Below are 24,785 nucleotides of genomic sequence, written 5' to 3'. Positions count from 1 at the left end.
CTGTTATCTTCACCACTTTTGTAAGTAAGTATTGACGTAGCTGTAAGTACCTAAAAAAAAAATCTCTGTTTTCTATATTAAATTTCTGTTGTAAATTTTGGAAACTCGGCATGGCATTCTTATTTAATAATTTACAGTATGCAGTTATACCTTTATAAGACCAGTTTTTAAATGTTGAGTCCATTTGGTTAGGTATGAACTTTGAGTCGAATGCAGCCCATCTTAAAACTCTTATCTGATCCCACATTTTAATTTTTTCACCACCCCGAACCAAATCGATAATGTAAAAGAAACCAGCGGACTTAAATCTTTTTTACATGCCTCCGCCAATTTATAATCGCCAATCAAAGCTTGTATTGGAATATCTCCGTTTTTCCTTTCTATTTCTTTCCATCTAGCCTCATTTGTGTCATCACACCACAGTATAACTGCCCTAAGTTGGGCCGCAAGATAATAGTCGTGTAGGCTAGGAAGAGAAAGTCCTCCTTTTTCTTTTTTGATCTTCAGTGTACAGTATTTAACTCTAGGTCTGTGACCTTTCCAAATAAATCTGGATATTTGTTTATCCCACTCATGAAACTGCGATTGAGGAATTTTAACAGGTAATGACATAAATAAATATAATAACCTGGGCAGTATCGAGATCTTTATCACCTCTGTTCTTGCTCTAAGATCTAATATATATGTTGTCCATTGTGTGAGGTCTTCCTTAATCTTCCTATTTACATCGTCATAGTTTTTCCTATATAAATCTCCTAAATTGTGAGTAAGCCATACTCCCAAGTATCTAATTGCTTTCTTAGACCAGTCTACTGTGATTCTATTTTTATTCTCTTTTGAAGGTGTATAGTTAAAAGTCATAATTTGGGTTTTACCTATATTTAGTTTATATCCTGAGTAACTACTAAATGTGTCTAATAGGTCTAAGAGGGCCCGAATGGATTGTTCTGGATTCGAGAGGTATAAAATAACATCATCTGCATATAGTGCTATTTTGTGTTCTCTTGAATTTATTTCTAAGCCTTGAATATTGTTATTTCCTCTTATAGCCTGGGCTAGTGGCTCTATATATAAAGCAAATAAAGTAGGAGATAATGGGCAGCCCTGACGAGTGGATCTCTCCAGCTTTATTCGGTCTGTTAAACGTCCATTTATCTTTATTCTTGCTGTGGGTGCTGAGTATAATGTTTTGATGCTATTCATTGAGCTTTCAGAAAAACCGAAACGTTTCAGAACTAAGAATAAATATTCCCAGCTAACACAGTCAAAGGCTTTTTCAGCATCTAAACTAACCAGTACTGCTTTCTCTTTTTTTGCCTGAATGTGGTGAATTATATGTAGAGAGCGTCTTATGTTATCCTGAGTTTGTCGACCAGTAACGAATCCGGTCTGATCTTCTTCAATCAATTCCGAAAAAAATAAATTCAGTCTGTTGGATATTATTAGTGCATATAATTTATAATCTTGATTTAAAATTGATATTGGTCTATAGGAGCTGCACAGTGTTTTGTCCTTGCCTTCCTTAGGTATAACTGTGATAATCGCCTCTGACCATGAAGGTGGTATAGTCATTTTCTTTAGTGTCCAGTTCAGTGATTTTAATAATACCGGTAATAATTCTTCTTCAAACATTTTATACCACTCGGCTGGCAGGCCATCTGTACCTGGTGTTTTATTATTTTTTAGTTTTCTCAACATCATTTTCAGCTCCTTCTTGTCAATTGGTTTAATTAAACTTTCATTCTGCTTTTCTCCAATTGATGGTAAGTCTAATGAATTTAGAAATGTTTTAACCTCTTCTAAATTTCTTTGTTCGGGCTGTGTATATACAATTTTGTAATAAGTTTGAAATGCTTTATCTATTCCTTCAAGGTTGTTTGTGCTGGGATCTACTATTGTGTGTATTGACTGTTGCATTTGTTTTTTGCGGATTTTCCTAGCCAGTAATTTTGTTGCCTTTGGTCCTGTTTCGTAGTATGTTTGTTTCAAGAATTTATATTTCTTTTCCTCCTCTTCTTTATGGATATCTGAAATTTTTGTCTTTATCTGTCGAATTAAATCAAGGGTCTGAGTAGATTGATTCCTAATATGTTCACTTTCCAAATTTTTTAATGTTTTCCAAATCATTAAGTTGTTTTTCTTTTGCCCTCTTAATAGCTGTACTCAATTATATAAATTTCCCTCTTATAACAGCTTTTAAAGTGTCCCATAAAATATTAGGGTTAACTTGTTCGTTGTCATTTAGCTGTAAAAATTTTTTTATTTCTGCTTTGACCTCTTTTATAACTTTTTTATTATTTAATAAGCTTGTGTTTGATCTCCATATTGTCTTTTTAGGTCTATTGTCAAGATGAAGCTTTAAATAAATTGGTGAATGATCTGATATATCCCTGGTACCTATATCGCAGCTTTCTATTCTATGTCTATCATTCCTGAATACCAAGTAGAGATCTATCCTTGAGTATACTGCATGAGGGGGGGAAAAGTAGGTAAAATCTTTTTCAAATGGATGTATCTCCCGCCATACATCCAGTAAATGTAAATCGTCCAAGCCCTTCTTTAACAGCTTACCCTGTGGTGTGACTGTCCTCTTATTGTTGGTTGTATCATTTGCATTCAATATTGTGTTAAAGTCACCTGCGCATATTAATATACCTTGTGATTCAGAGGATATTATTTCTAGGATTTTACCCAGGAAGTGCTGATCATAGTGTGGTGGAAAATAAACGGAGAGGAGAGTAGTCAATTTATCCTCTATTTTTCCCTGCACCATTATATACCTGCCTTCGCTGTCCCGTTTTTGTTTAATAAATTCGAAATGCAGATAATTATGTATTAAAACCGCTACCCCTCTTTTGCTCTCTGATTTATAAGAACTGTAGTAAGTGTTTCTAAATCCATATTTTTTTAATTTCTCGTGTTCTGTTTGAGACAAATGAGTTTCCTGGAGGAACATAATTTGAATTTTCTCCTTTTTTATTTTGGACATTACTCTACTCCTCTTAATAGGGTTGTTCATACCATTAATGTTCCATGAAGCTGCTCTAAAATTATTATTAGTCATACCCGTACACCTGTTTACTTACACCGACTACACAATAAGAACAAAAACCATTTGAACGTGGAACAAGTAAAAGTAAAAAAAAACAAAAATAAGAATGAAATAAAGACTTCCAACCTTAGGGCCTCGTTCTGCCCTATCCACCCAGTACGTCCTATCCAGTCTTGTAGGAGAGATAATCCCATCCATGCTAGGGTCTCCTTTTCCTCTTGAAACAGTGTTCCTTCTCCTTTAAGCATAGCAAACAGTTATTTATTTATCCTGATCATCACTAAAAACTTTAGTTGACAGGGGGTCAACGAGACATAGTCTTCTAGTTATAAATATTCAGATGACATTAAGTAGGTCTCATTGTTAAACAGATTATACTTGCTGTCGTTGGAATTCACGGAGTTTCTCGCGGGCGCGATCAATGTGTGAACAGCTCACTTTGTTCCAGTGTGTGTCTCTGGAAAGTCGAGGCCCATCCTCATCTCTCGGGCTTGGCACTTGTACGGAGTATCCCCTTTTCTTCATGTCCTCAGCCGCCTCCGTCGCATCCTTGTACAAACATGGACCTTCTTCCCAGTGGATCCTCATCTTAGCCGGGTACGGTGTTTGAAAACGAATCTTTGCCTCTTTGAGGATCTTCTTGATGTGCTTATATTCTTTAAGCTTGTTGTTTACTTCTGTCGGCAGGTCATGTGCAAATGCGATCCTGTTGCCCTCAAAGGTTATCTTTTTTTCCCATGCCGCTTTTAATATCTTCTCTTTCATGCCATAGGTGAAAAAATTGACCAAGATAGATCTTGTTACCGTATTATCCCGGGGTTTCGGACCTAATGACCGGTGTGCTCTCTGTATCTGTAGATCGAGGTCTTCCTTCAGGGAGAGTTGTTCTTTTAGGAATGCTGTCATGAACGTTAACATAGCGCTCCCTTCGGCCCCTTCTTTAACACCGTAAATGCGGATATTGTTGCGGCGCGATCTCCCTTCTAAGTCGGTAACTTTGTCCTGAAGTGTTTTTTGCTGTTTAAGACAGTCGAGCAGTGTGTCCCTCAGATCCATGTTCACTGTCTCGAGATCGTCCACACGTTGTTCCAACTCTGTTAGCCTTGAGCTCTGGTTGCGAATATCCGCGCTCACCTCATCCAGCTTCTGATTCACTTCAGCCTTGAAGTTACTCAAATCTTGTTTGATATCCCTCTTCATTACGTTAATGTCATTTTGCATTTCTTTTATATTACCGCATAAATTCTGTAAGGCTTTAGCAGTAGTTAGCTCGCTTCCTTCGTCTGGCTGTATGGCCTGCATCGTGCTTATCTGGTCCTCAGCGTTTGAAGAATTAATCTTCGCTTGGCTGTCGTTTTTTGGACCCCCTTGTCTCTTCTTTGATCTAACTCCACACATAATATGTCATTATAAACATGTACAAAGTCAATTTATCGAGTTTTGTGGAGTTTTTCTAACATCTGATCAGGACCGTCGAGGTTCTAGACCGCCATCTTGAAGCGCTCACCCGGAAGTTCCACTGTAGTTTATTTTTTAGGTAAAATGTTCATATATAGTAAAGATATTTCAGTAAACTTTGTCATTCTTTCCTTGAATTATAAGCCAAAACATTTGTCATGGTATTTAATTAGGAATGTCATGGAAGCATAATTAGGGAATACTCTATATTTACATTAATGTAAGGTGCTATTTCCCAAGCCAAATTAAAGAGCCTCAAATGAATCCCAATGTCCAGAAACCCTGTTCTAGAATAGTAAAGTTCTCATATGTCACATGAAAGCAAAGAAGTGGTACATTAGTCATTTATCAACCGTATTTAATTTATACAAATGAATTATTCGGCCAATCAAATTTTGCAGTAATCCAAATGAATCTGTGTCCAAAAAAAACATTCTAGAATTTCAAATCACTCAAATACGTCACTTCACAGCAAAGAAACTTCAAACTATCAATTTAATTTATGTAAATTAGACATTTTCCATGATGGGATTTCTTGGGACCTTTCGTATGGTGTTTTGTGGACCTCAAAAAATTACCTGTAATTTAGTGACATGCCACTGAAAGTAAAGTACCTTATAATAACTAGATTTCAACACAAAGTGAATTTTCAGAGTGTTCACAGGAGAAACAGATGGTGTGGTTTCTTATATTTCAATACAAAATGAGACTTTGTAGGTTTAGTTGGTGTTGGAGCCATTTGATGTTGTTTTATTTATTTATTTTTTGTTAAGTTTTTCCAAACCATGAGCTGTGTCCTGTTGGTTGGGAGATGTAGTGGTGACGAGCGGTCGACTCAAGCAGTAACACGGGAAGTAGAAAACATTTCACAAAACTGATGTCTGATTGGTCTTCTGGCTTCTTGCCGTTTCAGCTTTCAGACAGACTGAGGAGAGCGGACTCTTTTCTCTGGCATTTCCGCTCGCTGCAGCTCGCGCTGCTCCTCTGCGCCTTTGTGTCGGTAGTGGGAGGGGCTTTCTTCCTAGCCACTGCCCTCTTCATTGAAAGAGACCGTCAACTCGCTGAGAACTACATTGCTTCAGGTGAGTTGGACTGTTTCCTACAAATTTTAATTCTGTTTAGTTTGTTGCTCTTTGGAGAGAGTGTCTGTTGAAGACCAGCAGATCTAGGCTTCAGCACCAGTTTGGTTCTGAGGCACACGGTCTGGATGTAGCACGTGATACATTGTGTTGCCCTAATCATTGAAGGTGACACCACGGTCTTGATGATCGTACCTGTTGGACATCTGTGGTACCAAGGTTCTTGAAGCTGATTCTCCAGTTAGCTGTGAACCACAGAATCTCTGTAAGATTGTCAAGGTGATGAAATGAGGGCAGGTAAAGCTGCAGGCGTCTGTGGTATCAGGACTGAGCTTCATCAGGCAGGTGGAGATGCTGTTCTCCTGGCTTTGGTAACAATCTGAGTTCATTTGGGAGACAGACTGGAAGAAAGGACTTGTTCCACAGTGGAAAGGAAAGGGTGGGGCAGTAACTGCAGGTAATACAGTGCTGTCTGTGCTGAAGAAGGTGCTTCCAAGGATTTTTCTTATTAGGATGCAGAACTAGTTGTGTAGCTCTTAGCCACTAGAACAGTCTGTATTCACATCCAAAACATCAACCATCAGCCACATTCTAGCTCTGCGAGTATTCATTGAGCAAGTGTGAATATCAGCAGGGCTTCTTTGCAGCCTGTGTTGATTTTCAGATAATCAGCCTGCACTCCTGAACTTCCTGAGGATTTGCATGATCCCCAGCAAGTTGTTGGACATCATGTTCCTAATGAAACCAGGCATTCCTCAGGGATGTGTTCTTCCTCTTGCACTGTTCATTGACTGGCTGTTGGCCTGAGATATGGAAACCAGCAGCTTAGATGTTTTGTTGGCAAGGCAAGGTTTACTGTCCTTGACTTTGCTGATGATGTCATTTTTGTGGAATCGATACCCTGATTGCAGCACTTGAGACTAAACTAGGAATCGCAGGTCTGGGTTTGGGAATGTCCTGGATCAAGATTAAGATGCTGGCTTTCAATGACTTAAACTAAATTAAACTGTCAAATGAAGTGTGATTTTTGTTTTCAGCTGAGAAGAGGCAGAAAGAACAAAATGCTTTATTCTCTGTTTCCAGATGAAGAACCGATTGTGGTACCAAAAAGTGGGCAGTCACCAAAGTGCCAGTATCCACCGTTCTTGTCTGAAGACCAGTGAAACCTGCTCATCCCTCCTTGTTTTATTTTATTAATTTAGATTTTATGGACTTTGCACACTGTCTGCTGTGCAGAATGTTTTTAGGATAAACTTTATTTTTTAATATTTTTGTCACGGGTGCTTTCAGTAACTGCTCTCGTTTTTGGAGGCTTGGTAGCAACACTTTCTGGAAATGTTTGCAGAGCGGGTGTGAAGCTACTCTGGAGGTCAAACAGTTTTCAAACCTTTCAGTGGTTTTTACTGACACGACCCCCTGGTAACAGTTAAAATTTTACCTCAGTGATCCCATGTTATAACAAAGAGCCAATAACAGTTTATTCCCCCCCAAAAGACAGGAAACACTTTGTTTTTTCGTAAGTGAAGAGGTTGGCTCTGATTTGGCTGTTAGGCAGCAGTCATGTAACAGGCTGTGATGTCATCTGACCCAGAAAACAAAATCTTGACCTCAAAACAGTTTTTATTTGGGAATGCGACCAGCTGTCAGTGTAAGATGCTCAGAATTTGTCCTGGGCTTTTATAAAAGTCTCGGCAGATACAATTCAAATCTCATCAGGTTTACGCGATAACCCAAATTAAATACTGTCATTTTTAAAATCTCTGCATTAAAAGGTCACATATGGAGGATAAGCTGATTCAAGTTTGGTTAATTTTGATGTGGCAGATCAATCCAAAAGTCAAAAGTTTTTGTTTTGCTTATGACTATGCTTGTCTGCCCCCTGCTGGATATGTGTGGGATTGTTGTAGGGAATAGTCCTAACACATGCATGAAGGAAATTAGGAGCAGGTACGGTTTAAAGTTACATGAATCTTAAGATGAGCTTCTTAGATGGACATTGTCAAGGCTGAGGTCTGACAACCACCCGAGACTCAGTGACTTGTTCATTAATAAAATTTGAAAATAAGACCTGAAACTGTTTATTAATTTGTCATTCAACAGAAAATTTGCAACTATTTTGATAATTAAAAGCAAAAGCATCTCAAATGATGAATTGCTGTGTTGTTGCTTAATTTAATCATTGAATGTACTTAGATTTTGGACAGTTAATCTTACAAGTATAATTTGTGCAATTTTGTATGAAAAATAAATAAGTTGTGATTATGCTGTAGGAATTTTCTAATTGTGTGTGTTCTGTCATTTTTGTGATGTAAAAGTAATAATTTTATAGTTTAAAGAAAAAACAAGATTGTTGTGATATGGACCCAGGCTACTGCTCAGTATGGTTTTACATTTCATTTTAACACCATTTCCTATGTGAGATTTCTTGAAATTTAGTAAAGCATTAAATGATGATTGATTATTGATATAATTATCTGATTAGTTTGGGCCTGGCCACTGGTGACTGATCATGAGCACAGTGAATCACAATGTTTTTTAGATCATCTAAACTAAACATCCCAATGAAACCTTAAATCCGCTGTTGATTTTGGGTCTGTTTTGACTTTCTTTTATGTAGAAATATTTTGATTGACATCTGTAAAAATAGTCAGATGATCTTTGAAGAAACCTGTCAGTCATACAGAAAACCAGTGTGGATCTGGATCAGGATCTCTGTCAGGTAAATACACATTCATACAGGGTTCACAGTGCTGGATTTTGACAAATCAAGATGCAGACGTGCAGTAATGTTGCTAATCCCAACAGTAAACACCGTATCCACGAATCAGCCTCAGGCTAAAAACAGCTCCTAATGATGTCATTCTAAGAAAAATCTTAAAATTCCTCAAATTCATAGACATTTCTTAGAATTTTCCCTTGGTAAGGTGAAAGTTGCCTGCAAAGCACCTTAGGCCTTAAGAGAGCTCCTAAGGTGCCAAACTTGTAAGAGGAGGGAGAAGGACTTTTAAGAAGACTAAGAGTGTCTTAAACAGAGAAAATGGCAGAAAAGACAGAGGAAGCAGAGATATTCTCCATATGTACATGCTGCCCGCTTGATCTTTGTAATTATATGTTAATTTACTGTCTTAATATACACTCAACAAAAATATAAACGCAACACTTTTGGTTTTGCTCCCATTTTGTATGAGATGAACTCAAAGATCTAAAACTTTTTCCACATACACAATATCACCATTTCCCTCAAATATAGTTCACAAACCAGTCTAAATCTGTGATAGTGAGCACTTCTCCTTTGCTGAGATAATCCATCCCACCTCACAGGTGTGCCATATCAAGATGCTGATTAGACACCATGATTAGTGCACAGGTGTGCCTTAGACTGTCCACAATAAAAGGCCACTCTGAAAGGTGCAGTTTTGTTTTATTGGGGGGGATACCAGTCAGTATCTGGTGTGACCACCATTTGCCTCATGCAGTGCAACACATCTCCTTCGCATAGAGTTGATCAGGTTGTCAATTGTGGCCTGTGGAATGTTGGTCCACTCCTCTTCAATGGCTGTGCGAAGTTGCTGGATATTGGCAGGAACTGGTACACGCTGTCGTATACGCCGGTCCAGAGCATCCCAAACATGCTCAATGGGTGACATGTCCGGTGAGTATGCCGGCCATGCAAGAACTGGGACATTTTCAGCTTCCAAGAATTGTGTACAGATCCTTGCAACATGGGGCCGTGCATTATCCTGCTGCAACATGAGGTGATGTTCTTGGATGTATGGCACAACAATGGGCCTCAGGATCTCGTCACGGTATCTCTGTGCATTCAAAATGCCATCAATAAAATGCACCTGTGTTCTTCGTCCATAACAGACGCCTGCCCATACCATAACCCCACCGCCACCATGGGCCACTCGATCCACAACATTGACATCAGAAAACCGCTCACCCACATGACGCCACACACGCTGTCTGCCATCTGCCCTGAACAGTGTGAACCGGGATTCATCCATGAAGAGAACACCTCTCCAACGTGCCAAACGCCAGCAAATGTGAGCATATGCCCACTCAAGTCGGTTACGACGACGAACTGGAGTCAGGTCAAGACCCCGATGAGGACGACGAGCATGCAGATGAGCTTCCCTGAGACGGTTTCTGACAGTTTGTGCAGAAATTCTTTGGTTATGCAAACCGATTGTTTCAGCAGCTGTCCGAGTGGCTGGTCACAGACGATCTTGGAGGTGAACATGCTGGATGTGGAGGTCCTGGACTGGTGTGGTTACATGTGGTCTGCGGTTGTGAGGCTGGTTGGATGTACTGCCAAATTCTCTGAAACGCCTTTGGAGACGGCTTATGGTAAAGAGATGAACATTCAATACACGAGCAACAGCTCTGGTTGACATTCCTGCTGTCAGCATGCCAATTGCACGCTCCCTCAAGTCTTGCGACATCTGTGGCATTGTGCTGTGTGATAAAACTGCACCTTTCAGAGTGGCCTTTTATTGTGGGCAGTCTAAGGCACACCTGTGCACTAATCATGGTATCTAATCAGCATCTTGATATGGCACACCTGTGAGGTGGGATGGATTATCTCAGCAAAGGAGAAGTGCTCACTATTACAGATCTGGACTGGTTTGTGAACAATATTTGAGGGAAATGGTGATATTGTGTATGTGGAAAAAGTTTTAGATCTTTGAGTTCATCTCATACAAAATGGGAGCAAAACCAAAAGTGTTGCATTTATATTTTTGTTGAGTGTATTTATAAATTGTTTAGGTTCTTGTTATCATATACACACTGTTAATATTATAATTATTTTTATTATTACCGGTATTGTTAATAGTTAGTCTTTTATTATTACTTCTATTTTGTCATTTGATTTTAAATGGACCACAATCTTGTCATGCATGTATTTTTTAATGTATTTACAATTATGTACTCACAATGAATGTACTAAATTAACTCACACATGCTTTTAATATATAGATATTGGCATGTGAATGAGGTACGTTCAAACATTTTGCTGGGTTTCATCATCATGTCAAAGTTATCTTCATGATTGCACGTCTTAATGCAGTTCAGATTATATGATCGGTTCATTCATTTCACTGTCCATTCATGGCTAGGAGGGTGGAGTACATTTTTTATGTCTCCTCCCCTTTCTGTGACAACCAATCACAGCTCATACCTAGCAACTGGGTCAATCCCACCTCCTCACAAAGATAGGAGTTTCTGTCCCCTCCTTGCCCAGACTTGCTCTCAGACACGTGCTGGCTCACTCTTAGGCTAAGATACCTTGCCAGGAAATTTTAGGCTCAGTTAGGAGCTCTGTGAGAGGGCTTTGAGTTGCTTCGTGGATATGGGCCCTGGATTATTTGGCTGTAGAGCTTCAAGTAAAAGATTAACTATCTGATCATCTCTTCAAATCTTAAATCATGGACAAATTGGAACAAAAACCACTGGGGAAGCTTAGTGAAGAAAATTATTACCCTTCAGCAGGTTTGTGGCCTGCCCTAATTTTATATATATATATATATATATATATATATATATATATATATATATAATGGTTGTGTGTTTGTTTTTTCAAAATAGTGTGATTTTCAAGTGTTAATATTTAATTATAGCAGCCATTACCAAAGAACACTGCAGTCCCCCCAAGCACTCAAATTTTGCAATTATGTGAATAAGATGATGTATTTGTGTGTCTTTAATGTATAATTTAATTTGTTTTAATACATCTGGTTACTTTTTTAATCTAAGATTTCTGAGTAATTTTAAATATACAATCGACTCCGACAGGCTGGCTGTGATATTCCCACCCACCCACCCCGACCCTTAATGGGAGTAAATGGGAGTAGTGAATGAATGAATGAATGAATTACAAAATTGAAAATCAAATTATTTTTTATGACCTCATGGCCCCAACTGCAGTACTGTCATGGCCCACTGGGGAGCCGCAGTTAACATGTTGGGAAAACCCTCACGATACAAAAGTAGAATTTTCTATGAGATTTTTATTTATTTGCCCTGTGACAGACTGGCGTCCTGTACCCCGCTTCATGCTCTATGGACTGCTGGGATAGGCTCCAGCTCTCCGTGACCCTTAATTGGATGAAGCGGTTGAAGGTGTGTGTGTATTTTTATTTATTTTCTTTATTGTTTTTGATATTACAACTTAAAATCACAGTTACCCTCCTGGTCTGAATTACTGGCATCCTTACATTTTAAATATTCATTTCAAAATATGTTCACAAATAAATTCAAACTAATTTTGTATGAATTTGCCGGTAATCATCAGTTTCACACCAGGGTTTTTTTTTGTTGTTTTTTGTTTGTTTTGTTTTTAAGATGAGTCTGGATGGATACATGAACATTTCCATCAATCATTAAGAACTACAGATGGTATGATGCTGTACAGTAACTCTGTCTGGAGGAGGCAGATCTCAAACACTGAGTGAGCCTGCAAGAAGGAGACTAGTCTAGACAAGACTATCTAGGCTTCACTTTCCCATGTGCCTTCTGACAAACTACCTGGAATTTCATGTTTTCATTTTAAGAAATTCCTTATACAGTTGTGCTCAAAAGTTAACATACCCTGGCAGATTTTTTTTGTTTGTTTTTTTTTTTTTTTGGCCATTTTTCAGAGAATATGGATGATAACACAAAACCTTTTTTTTTTACTCACGGTTAGTGGTTGGGTGAAACCATTTATTGTCAAACAACCAGGTTTCATCTTTTTAAATCATAATGACAACACAAACTACCCAAATGACCCTGATCAAAAGTTTACATACTCCTTTTCTTAATGCCGTGTGTTGCCCCCTTTAACATCACTGACAGCTTGGAGTATTTTGTGGTCGTTGTGGACGAGGCTCACTGATGGTAAAGCTGCCACTGAATATGTCTTGGACTTTATTTACATTATTTACAAAGAAATATAAACAGTATGGCACTTTATTGCAAATTTGCATGGAGTAGACAGTTCTCAAAAACTGAGTGACTGACTGTGCAAGAAGGAGAAGAGTGAGGAAAGACACCGAGACAACCCAGAAGTTATGGGCTTATGTCGCTGTGATTGGAGAAAGTGTGCACAGTGCAAGCTTTGCATTTTGCATCACTACTCTGAGCTTCATAGTGGAGTAGAGCAGAGAAGGATTTTCTTTCACCAAAACAGATCAAATCCAGGCTTACATCTCAGATGTACCTTCTGGCAATTTGTAGCTAAACTTTCAGGTCTTCCTTTTAAGAAAATCCTCCTCTATACCACTTCATCATGAAGATGGATAACTGGTGATACAAAATGCAAAGCTTGTACTGTGCATAATTTCTCCAATCACAGCCACGTGACCCTATAACTTCTTCTGGGTTGTCTTGGTGGCTTTCCTCACTCTTATCCTTCTGGCACAGTCACTCAGTTTTTGAGAACTGTCTACTCCATGCAGATTTACCATAGAGTGCCATATTGTTTGTATTTCTTAGTAATTGATGTAAATAAAGTCCGAAACATATTCAGTGGCAGCTTCACCATCAGTGAGCCTCGTCCACAACTACCATAAGACTCCAAGCTGGCATTGATGTTAAAGGGGGCAACACACGGTATTAAGAACAGAGGTACAGTAGTGTTCAGAATAATAGTAGTGCTATGTGACTAAAAAGATTAATCCAGGTTTTGAGTATATTTCTTATTGTTACATGGGAAACAAAGTACCAGTAGATTCAGCAGATTCTCAAAAATCCAACAAGACCAAGCATTCATGATATGCACACTCTTAAGGCTATGAAATTGGGCTATTAGTAAAAAAAAAAAAAAAAGTAGAAAAGGGCGTGTTCACAATAATAGTAGTGTGGCATTCAGTCAGTGAGTTCATCAATTTTGTGGAACAAACAGGTGTGAATCAGGTGTCCCCTATTTAAGGATGAAGCCAGCACCTGTTGAACATGCTTTTCTCTTTGAAAGCCTGAGGAAAATGGGATGTTCAAGACATTGTTCAGAAGAACAGCGTAGTTTGATTAAAAAGTTGATTGGAGAGGGGAAAACTTATACGCAGGTGCAAAAAATTATAGGCTGTTCATCTACAATGATCTCCAATGCTTTAAAATGGACAAAAAAAAAAAAAAAAAACAGACGTGTGGAAGAAAACGGAAAACCATCAAAATGGATAGAAGAAGAACCAGAATGGCAAAGGCTCACCCATTGATCAGCTCTAGGATGATCAAAGACAGTCTGGAGTTACCTGTAAGTGCTGTGACAGTTAGAAGACGCCTGTGTGAAGCTAATTTATTTGCAAGAATCCCCCGCAAAGTCCCTCTGTTAAATAAAAGACATGTGCAGAAGAGGTTACAATTTGCCAAAGAACACATCATCTGGCCTAAAGAGAAATGGAGGAATATTTTGTGGACTGATGAGAGTAAAATTGTTCTTTTTGGGTCCAAGGGCCACAGACACTTTGTGAGACGACCCCCCAAACTCTGAATTCAAGCCACAGTGAAGACAGTGAAGCATGGTGGTGCAACCATCATGATATGGGCATGTTTCTCCTACTATGGTGTTGGGCCTATATATCGCATTCCAGGTATCATGGATCAGTTTGGATATGTCAAAAATACTTGAAGAGGTCATGTTGCCTTATGCTGAAGAGGACATGCCCTTGAAATGGGTGTTTCAACAAGACAATGACCCCAAGCACACTAGTAAATGAGCAAAATCTTGGTTCCAAACCAGCAAAATTGTTTTGGAGTGGCCTGCCCAATCCCCAGACCTAAATCCAATTAAGAACTTGTGAGGTGACATCAAAAAAGCTGTTTCTGAAGCAAAACCAAGAAATGTGAATGAATTGTGGAATGTTGTTAAAGAATCTTGGAGTGGAATAACAGCTGAAAGGTGCCACAAGTTGGTTGACTCCATGCCTTGCAGATGTGAAGAAATCATGAAAAACTGTGGTTATACAACTAAATACTAGTTTAGTGATTCACAGGATTGCTAAAAAAAAAAAAAAAAAAGCAGTTTGAACATAATAGTTTTGAGTTTGTAGCATCAACAGCAGATGCTAGTATTATTGTGAACACCCGCTTTTCTACTTTTTTTTTTTACTAATAGCCCAATTTTAGTCACATAGCACTACTATTATTCTGAACACTACTGTATGTAAACTTTTGATCAGTCATTTGGGTAGTTTGTGTTGTCATTATGATTTAAAAAGAGTAAACCTGGTTGTTTGACAATAAATGGCTTCACCCAACCACTAACCATGAATGTAAAAAATGTTTTTATGTTATCATTCATATTCTCTGAAAAAATGGCCAAAAAAAAAAAAATTTCTGCCAGGGTATGTAAACTTTTGAGCTCAACTGTATTTGTGACTCCATCCTAAAGCTGTGACTGGTGATGGAACAGTAAAACCTGTCTCCAGTCATGACCACAGTGGCCTGTTATTCTATCACAGTTGTGATGGAGGGCTTGGTGGCTTCCCTCACCTGCTCTCTCACTTGCACAGTCACTCAGACTGAGATTTTAATTAAATTCAAATCATTCATCTGTTCTCTGAATCCGCTTATTCCAGTTAATTTATGTCATGGTGGAGATTTTTTTTTTCACCATGAGTTTAAAATGGAAGAATTTAGAAAAAAAAAAAGATCATAGAGCAGTCTGAATTTATTCTACTTGGATGTTAGTAAAAGAGTTAAAATGTTCCCAAACTTTTTATGTTGTTGTAATTTCAGATGTTTGGGTAGAAACACAGTGGATTTGTTTGTGAGGTCTGTGTGTGGAAATGACCACTTTGTAAAAACTATTCTTAGTTTTAATGTTGTCACTTCACTTCCTGTAGGTAGGTGTCCTTCACTTCCTACTGATTCAAGATTCAAGATTTGGTTTATTGTCATTCTACCAAGTATACACATACACTGAATGAAACGAAAAATCATTTGGCATCAACTCCTTTCTTGCAGTGCATTAAAATAAAATAAAATAAAAGCTGCGCTAAAAAAACAAAGTAAGTAATAAAAATTAGACAAAGTAAGCAAGCATTACAATCATATGTGCCGCGGTCACATGATCATTGAGCACAATCACTGTTCAGTGTATTTTTGTCCATAATAATCATAAAGTGCTTTAAGTGGTTTTTGACAGGTGAACAACTGTCAAACAGTGCTATGGGATAGACATTAGGTTGATAAGTGGACGGGGACACAATCTCTTTACCAGCCAGGACAGCTTGTGGAAAGAACCTGTTTATCATTCTGCTGGTTTTGCAGCCAATGCTCCTGTAACGCTTCCCGGATGGCAGGAGGGAGAACAGGCCATGAGAAGGATGATGAACGTCCTTGATGATGGAGGTCGCCTTTCAAGTGCAGCGCTGCTCTTAAAGCTCCATCAGGAATGGAAGAGGGGCACCAATGATCCTGCTGGCTGTCTTCACTATCCTGTTTAGCCGCTGTTGTTCATAGGCTCTGCAGCACCTGTACCAGGAAGTAAAGCTGTATGTTAGGATGCTTTCAATAGTGCCACTGTAGAAGGTGATAAGATAAGGAGTGAGAAGGCCCGCTTTTCTGAGTCTGTGGAGAGGGTTGAACCGCTGTAATGCTTTCTTAGTGATTGCCGTGGTGTTGGTGGAGGACAGGTCATCAGATAGGTAGACTCCCAAGAGCTTGATGCTGTTCACCCTCTCCACAGCAGTCCCATCAACATTCAGCGGCAAGTGATGTTCTTTTACAGACCTCCTGAAATCAGTCACCATCTCCTTAGTTTTGTCCACATTGAGAGCGAGGTTGTGAGTTCTGCACCATGTTGTCAGCTGCTCCACCTCCATCCTGTAAGCAGACTCATCGTTATTATGGATGAGACCCACTACCGTTGTGTTGTCGGCAAATTTTATAATGTGGTTGGTGCTGAATCTAGCAGTGCAGTCATGGGTGAGCAGGCTGAACAACATGGGGCCCAGAACTCAGCCTTGAGGTGAGCCTGTTCTCTCTGAGATGGATCTAAATATGGACCTACCCACCCTGACTGTTGCCGATTTGTGAGGAAGTCCAGGATCCATTTACAGGTCCCAGTGTTGACCTTCAGCAGTTTCAGCTTTTCCACCAGCTGTTGTGGGATGATTGTGTTGAACACCGAGCTGAAGTTGATGAAGAGGATCCTGGCATAGCTGTTTTTCCTCTCCAGCTGTGACAACGTGAGGTGGAGTGTAGTGGAAATAGCATCCTCTGTTGAGCAGTTGGGGCTGTATGCAAACTGTAGGGCTCCAGGTTTGCAGGGCGGAAGTCATTCGGGCAAAGTGGGTTTGATTTCTTGGGAACAGGAATAATAACGGCACTTTTCAGGCAAGTGGGCACTTCTGCCTGGCAGAGTAAGGTGTTAAAAATGTCTGTAAAAACATCTTTCAGTTGCTCAGCACACTCCTTTAGAACACAACCAGGGATGTTATCCGGTCCTGCAGCTTTGCGTGGATAGATGCTAGCGAAGACCTTTTTCACTTCAGCTGTAGATACCTGAAGTACCTGTTCGCTGGGCGACTGCGGGAGCATCTGTGTCTGAGTGGTGTTGTTAGCCTCAAAACGTGCATAAAAATGATTCATTTCGTCTGGTAGAGAGGGATCATTGTGGCATGTTCGCAGGGGAGGGGGGTTATAATCAGTGATGTTGTGAAATCCCTGCCACAAGCAGCGTGAATCCCGGACATTGGTGAAGTGACTGTTCAATTTTTGTGCGTACAGCCTCTTCGCCTCCCTGATCCCCTGGGACAAGTTTTTCCTGGCAGGTGCTCTTCACTTCCTGTTGGCAGGTGCCCTTCACTTCCTGTTGGCAGGTGCCCTTCACTTCCTGTTGGCAGGTGTCCTTCACTTTCAGATGTTTGGGGAGAAACACAATGGATTCGTTTGTGAGGTCTGTGTATGGAAATGACCACTTTGTAAAAGTTATTCTTAGTTTTCTTGTTGTCACTTCACTTCCCGCTGACAGGTGTCCTTCACTTACTCCTGGCAGGTGTCCTTCCTCTAGGCAGGTGTCCTTTCCTTCCTGCTAACAGGTGCCCTTCACTTCCTACTGGCAGGCGCCCTTCATTTCCTACTGGCAGGTGCCCTTCACTTCCTACTGGCAGGTGCCCTTCACTTCCTATTGGCAGGTGCCCTTCACTTCCTACTGGCAGGTGCCCTTCACTTCCTGTTGGCAGGTGCCCTTCACTTCCTACTGGCAGGTGCCCTTCACTTCCTGTTGGCAGGTGCCCTTCACTTCCTACTGGCAGGTGCCCTTCACTTCCTGTTGGCAGGTGCCCTTCACTTCCTACTGGCAGGCGCCCTTCACTTCCTGTTGGCAGGTGCCCTTCACTTCCTACTGGCAGGTGCCCTTCACTTCCTACTGGCAGGTGCCCTTCACTTCCTGTTGGCAGGTGCCCTTCACTTCCTACTGGCAGGTGCCCTTCACTTCCTGTTGGCAGGTGCCCTTCACTTCCTACTGGCAGGCGCCCTTCACTTCCTGTTGGCAGGTGCCCTTCACTTCCTACTGGCAGGCGCCCTTCACTTCCTGTTGGCAGGTGCCCTTCACTTCCTACTGGCAGGCGCCCTTCACTTCCTGTTGGCAGGTGCCCTTCACTTCCTACTGGCAGGCGCCCTTCACTTCCTGTTGGCAGGTGCCCTTCACTTCCTACTGGCAGGCGCCCTTCACTTCCTGTTGGCAGGTGCCCTTCACTTCCTACTGGCAGGCGCCCTTCACTTCCTGTTGGCAGGCGCCCTTCACTTCCTGTTGGCAGGCGCCCTTCACTTCCTGTTGGCAGGCGCCCTTCACTTCCTACTGGCAGGCGCCCTTCACTTCCTGTTGGCAGGTGCCCTTCACTTCCTACTGGCAGGCGCCCTTCACTTCCTGTTGGCAGGCGCCCTTCACTTCCTGTTGGCAGGCGTTCTTCACTTCCTACTGGCAGGTGCCCTTCACTTCCTGTTGGCAGGTGCCCTTCACTTCCTACTGGCAGGCGCCCTTCACTTCCTGTTGGCAGGCGCCCTTCACTTCCTGTTGGCAGGCGTTCTTCACTTCCTACTGGCAGGTGTCCTTCACTTCCTACTGGCAGGTGTCCTTCACTTCCTGCTGGCAGGTGTCCTTCCTGTTCTGTTGGCAGTTGCCATTCACTTCCTGTTAGCAGGTGTTCTTCACTTCCTACTGGCAGGTGTTCTTCACTTCCTACTGGCGGGTGTCCTTCACTTCCTGTTGGCAGGTGTCCTTCCTGTTCTGTTGGCAGTTGCCATTCACTTCCTGTTAGCAGGTGTCCTTCACTTCCTGCTGGCAGGTGTCCTTCCCTTCATCCAGGTAGGTGTCCTTCCCTTCCCGCTGACAGGTGTCCTTCCCTTCCCGCTGCCACAGTGTCCTTCCCTTCCCGCTGCCACGTGTCCTTCACATCCCGCTGCCACGTGTCCTTCACATCCCGCTGCCACGTGTCCTTCACATCCCGCTGGCAGGTGTCCTTCACATCCCGCTGGCAGGTGTCCTTCACTTCCCGCTGCCACGTGTCCTTCACTTCCCGCTGCCACGTGTCCTTCTCTTCCCGCTGGCAGATGTGTGCATGTGCATCGGCTTCCGTTGCCAAATGGCTGTGAGCGGCATCGGTTTTGCCTTCCTCATTTGTTTTTGTGTGTGTGTGTGTGTGTGTGTTTTTCTTTTTTTTTTTTTGCTGCTTCTCTTCGCTGTCGCTGCTGTTTGACTTTCGTCTCTTCAGGTAGAGAAACGAGGCTGAGGAAGGCGAGGAGTCACTGTGGTTTCCTGTTTGTAGGTGAGAGGATGTCTACAGAAGTGAGACGGTTTCTGCAATGTTCTCACAGCCTGCAGCTTGTGAGCACGTTAAGCAGAGAGATTTTGTGATTGGTTAGATTTTTTTTTTTCTCTTCAAAGCCCTTTTCCAGTTGCTCTCAAAGACCAGTTTGATCGTCCCACGCAGGCTGTGAGAGAATCCTGTGAGTCACATTTTTACCGTGCGCTCGTTTACTGAAACCTCCACCTTCTGTTCACTGCTCACAGACCCAGTGACACGCCCTTTGTCTTTACTCGGAGGTCGGCTGGACATTTGTGGACAAACGGCACATGGCGTTGTGGTCCAGCATCACCTTCATATGATGAAGACTTCAAAAGATCAGAGGCCCCTTGTGGCGGAATGAAAACCGGCGTGTGACAGAGCCATGAGATGATTGGCTGCAGCGATGATGATGATGGAGGAGGAGGAGGAGAGTTTGATAAAGAGTGGGAGTTAGAGGGAGGCGCCAACATATGCCACATTAGAGACATGGTGGACACACTCATCAGTCATGGAGGACATTTGGTTACCGTAGATGCCTGATGTGCTGGAGATACAGAGCACGAGACCACCCACACGCTCCCAAACCTCAACTGACCTTCATCTCTTTAGGCTTTTCCTCAGGTGAGTCTCCTCTGTGGGAACCATTCCCAGGATGCACCTGGGCCCTGGCAGTGTCCAGGAAGGCCGACGGGTTTTCACATCGAGGACAAAAACTATGAACGTGAGAGATGATGATGAAGGGATCAAACATTAAAATGAAGTTGTTTACAACTGAAAATGTGAACAAAATGTTCTTTCTTAATGTTTAAATTTCTGTGATGGAGAAATGATTTTTTGTGTTTTGGAAAGAGAAAAGCCTTCAATTCTGAAATTCATCAACATGGGCAATTTTGGAACAAGTTCTGTTTTACTTCCATCTCGAAGCTTTAAGAAAAGTTGGAGCATAAACTCCTGGAGAGAATGTGAAGGAACTAGTCCGGTTTCTAGCAGTGTTCTCATCTCAGCTGTACTCAGAACACAGGAAGTAGTTTTATTGTGAAAGAGTATCGCAGGCAATCAGGCTAACTGGAGAGTAACGAGAATAAGCTAATGAAAAGTAGTTCAAGAACACGAAATATGTTGTGTCTCATGAACGGAGTGAAGGAAATGTGTGTGTGTGTGTGTGTGTGTTAAAATGTTCAGTAATTACAAGGCAGCACGGGGTTTCACTTTCCAATCTGCTAACAAACGCAGCAGAGGGCAGTGTTAGCTACAACCTCAACTTGTTTTTTTTTTCCACACTTTAACATAAAAGTGAAATAATTTGTTTTGTGAACCAGCAAATAGATTCATTCATTCGCAGAAGACCAAGGATCTCATCCCACATCTCCCTATTGTTAGCCAAGTCCCCTAATTCTTCCTGGGGTATCTCAAGACATTCCCAAGCCAACTGGGAAATATAATTGTTCCATTGTGTCCTGGATTTTCCCTGCAGCCTCCTCCTCCCGGGTAGACATGCCTGGAAGACGTCCCAAGGAATACAACCAGTAGCCATCCTCAACAAATTTCTAGAACCACCCATAAGCTGGCTCCTTTTGATGTGAAGCAGTAGCTCTACTCAGAGTCCCTCCCACATATTTGACCTTCTCACATGTCCCAGAGTGTAACCCCAGGTACCCAGCAGACGACCCACATTTCTGCCACTTGTATCAGTAATTTTGTTCTTTTGGTCATTACCTAAAGTTCATGACCATAGGTGAGGATAGTGTGTAAATTGAGAGACAAACCTTCTGACTCAGCTGTTTCTTCACCACATGTGGTCTGGTACAGCATCTGCAGGACCTCAAATACAGCTCCAGTCCACTGATCCAAAGTGTGCTTTAAAATCCTGTCCATGAGAATCAAAAACAGGATTGGTGACAAGGAGCAGCTCTGGCGGTGTCCAAAAAATATTTGAAACAGGTCTGATGTGATGCCAAGACTACGGACACAGCTCCAAATTTGATCGTATAGATGCCGGATCGGGTGTTTGCAAGAGTCCTGGCACCCCATACGTCTGCGGCACCCCCACCCCCACCCTGCACAACACCTCCAGACACCCAGTTGTATGCTTTTTCCAAGTCCACAAAACACATCTAGACTGGAGGCGTGTACTCCCACAATCCACTCTCATATCCTTATAAGTGTAAAGAGCTGGTCCAGTGTTCCACAACTGGGACAGAACCCATATTGCGCCTCCTGAATTTGATGTTCGATTGTCTATTTAAGACTTCTGTCTAGTAACCTGGCATAAATCTTCCAAGGGAGTTTGAGAAGTGTGATTCCTCTAACGTTTAACTGGACATATTCTCCAGTACCCTTTATTTAAAGATGGGAGCCCTCACCCTTCCATGAGTACCCAGAGGTACTGTCCCAGACCTCCATGAAACACTGCGTAAGTGTGTCAGCCAAGACAGCTCAGCAACATCCAGAGACTTCCACATCTTGGGACAAATCTCATCTGCTTCCGGCGACTATTCTGTTTATTTCATTTATTTAGAAAATATAATGTTTCCTCTGTAATCAAAATAAACTTAAAGCTTACTGATCATTTTTCTTACTTCTATTCGCTAATTTAGAGCAGGTAGTTTAGGTTTCAGTTTCAAGTTTATTTTTCACTTGTATGTTAACACACAGGTCAACCTTACAGTGAAACACATTTGATAAGAACACGAGTCACTCAGCATTGTGTCTTAAAGACAGTATATCATGATACGAAGTATGCAATTAAATTAAGGGCAGGAAGAGAATAAAAAAGCATAAGTAATAAAAGTATAAAACATAAAGGTGAAAAAGTCAAAAGTTGCTGTATTGCATGTTGTGAAAGTGTGAGGTCTAATTTGCCTGCAGTCTGTACAAATCCAATGAAGTGAGGTCATCGGTGATAAAATGACCAGTGCAATAAAGTATCTAGTGTACAAATCAGGGCCGTATATAGGAATGTGAAAGGGGGGGGTTCAAATCCTTGAGTTGGGGGTCCAGTGGGCGACTGGGCGCCCGGTGGGGTTGAGGGGCAACGCCCTTGTGGGGGGCTCAGGGGGGCAAAGCTCCCCAAAACAGAAGCTTTTTGAGGATTTCGAGGGGTAAAAAGCTGCATAAATTTCATTTGAAAATGTATCATTTTAGGAAATACATTTTTATATACAAATAGTCCTTGCTTGGGATTGGACCAGTTGCCATAAGAACCACCCAGGAAGAACCAAGATAACATTAATGAAAACTTTATGCCTGCCTGTCGGTTGTGAATGACGCAACCGACAGGCGTGAAAAAACTCACGCATGCGCACGAAGGTTCAAGCTTGGCTGATGCAAGCGCACATGATTCAAATCCATATAGTTTTTGCAAAAAATAAAAAGGTCGGATAGTTTTTCTAACAGACCTCATATTTAGCGGTATTAATATTCACGTTTACATTATGAATATGTACGTATATGTACGTTATGTATTAAAATAGTGGTATTTAATTTGGCGACCTTGTTTAACTCGCAAAATTCGCATAATAAATCCCACGCGAATATTTGCACCTTTACAGTATTTGCAACAGGAAGGAGAAGCTCCCTTTATTTCTCAGCTTATACATACAAACATGTTTTTACAAACCAGACAAGTGTAACTGTGTCTACATGGGTATTTACAAGTCTACTAATCTGTTTGATATCAGAGGAGGGTAGGGACCAGGGAGCAAAAATTCTCAACCCCCATGGGAAAGGTTGTGATAATAGCTGTGTAACAGTTAGTGCTTGTTGCTTATTATCAATGAAAAGAAAATACATAACGTTGATATCCAGATCAGAACAAAATCAGCAGAAAAAAATCATGTACTATATACGGGCATGCAAATAATGAATGTTTATAAGTTCAATGGTACAAATATTTCATGAGGTGAAAGATGGAACATACCATTTTTCACCTCATGAAATATTCTTTCCATTGCATGAATGAAAAAACATTATTTGTTTTATATGACACAATTCTGACGATGTACTCCGCTTCTCCGAGTTGAATGGAACATTCCGTCTTTCACCTCATGAAATATTCTTTCCATTGCATGAATGAAAAAAAACCATTCATTATTTGTTTTATATAACGCCTAACAATCCTGAAGATGTAGTCCATCTCCTCGGGTTGAATGGAACATTCCATCTTTCACCTCATGAAATATTCTTTCTATTGCATGAATGAAAAACTATTCATTATTTGTTTTATATAACACCTAACAAATCCTGAGGATGTAGTCCGCTTCTCTGAGTTGAATGGAACATTCCATCTTTCACCTCATGAAATATTCTTTCTATTGCATGAATGAAAAAAAAAATTCATTATTTGTTTTATATAACGCCTAACAATCCTGAGGATGTAGTCCGCTTCTCTGAGTTGAATGGAACATTCCATCTTTCACCTCATGAAATATTCTTTCTATTGCATGAATGAAAAAAAACATTCATTATTTGTTTTATATAACACCTAACAATCCTGAGGATGTAGTCCGCTTCTCTGAGTTGAATGGAACATCCCATCTTTCACCTCATGAAATATTCTTTCTATTGCATGAATGAAAAAATATTCATTATTTGTTTTATATAACACCTAACAATCCTGAAGATGTAGTCCACCTCCTCGGGTTGAATGGAACATTCCATCTTTCACCTCATGAAATATTCTTTCCATTGCATGAATGAAGAAAAACATTCATTATTTGTTTTATATAACGCCTAACAATCCTGAGGATGTAGTCCGCTTCTCTGAGTTGAATGGAACATTCCATTTTTCACCTCATGAAATATTCTTTCCATTGCATGAATGGAAAAAAAAGCATTCATTATTTGTTTTATATAACACCTAACAATCCTGAGGATGTAGTCCGCTTCTCTGAGTTGAATGGAACATTCCATCTTTCACCTCATGAAATATTCTTTCTATTGCATGAATGAAAAAAAAATTCATTATTTGTTTTATATAACACCTAACAATCCTGAGGATGTAGTCCGCTTCTCTGAGTTGAATGGAACATTCCATCTTTCACCTCATAAAATATTCTTTCTATTGCATGAATGAAAAAATATTCATTATTTGTTTTATATAATGCCTAACAAATCCTGAAGATGCAGTCCACCTCCTCGGGTTGAATGGAATATTCCATCTTTCACCTCATGAAATATTCTTTCCATTGCATGAATGAAAAAAAACATTCATGATTTGTTTTATAGTATAACGCCTAACAATCCTGAGGATGTAGTCCGCTTCTCTGAGTTGAATGGAACATTCCATCTTTCACCTCATGAAATATTCTTTCCATTGCATGAATGAAAAAACATTCATTATTTGTTTTATATAACGCCTAACAATCCTGAGGATGTAGTCTGCTTCTCTGAGTTGAATGGAACATTCCATCTTTCACCTCATGA

The 24,785-nt window shown here is 40.8% G+C and overlaps 2 protein-coding genes across 3 annotated transcripts in view; both read left to right on the top strand.

Annotated features, from left to right (window-relative positions):
* Positions 1–7,791, top strand: part of spns1 (spinster homolog 1 (Drosophila)) — a 47,905-nt gene extending 40,114 nt beyond the window's left edge. Inside the window, exons 12-13 of the mRNA XM_034190064.1 lie at positions 5,424–5,592; positions 6,673–7,791. Of these exons, the coding sequence (XP_034045955.1) occupies positions 5,424–5,592; positions 6,673–6,752 (249 nt within the window). The 3' untranslated portion in view covers positions 6,753–7,791. The remainder of the gene's footprint in view (positions 1–5,423; positions 5,593–6,672) is intronic.
* Positions 7,792–19,478: 11,687 nt separating this feature from the next.
* Positions 19,479–24,785, top strand: part of LOC117528460 (linker for activation of T-cells family member 1-like) — a 46,084-nt gene continuing 40,777 nt past the window's right edge. For both annotated transcript variants that reach the window (XM_034191095.1, XM_034191094.1), the window contains exon 1: positions 19,479–19,982. The gene's annotated coding sequence lies outside the window, so the exon portion shown is untranslated. The remainder of the gene's footprint in view (positions 19,983–24,785) is intronic.

Source organism: Thalassophryne amazonica, chromosome 16 (assembly GCF_902500255.1).
Source record: "Thalassophryne amazonica chromosome 16, fThaAma1.1, whole genome shotgun sequence".
NCBI lineage: Eukaryota > Metazoa > Chordata > Actinopteri > Batrachoidiformes > Batrachoididae > Thalassophryne > Thalassophryne amazonica.
This window is presented reverse-complemented; position numbering and strand designations above follow the sequence as displayed.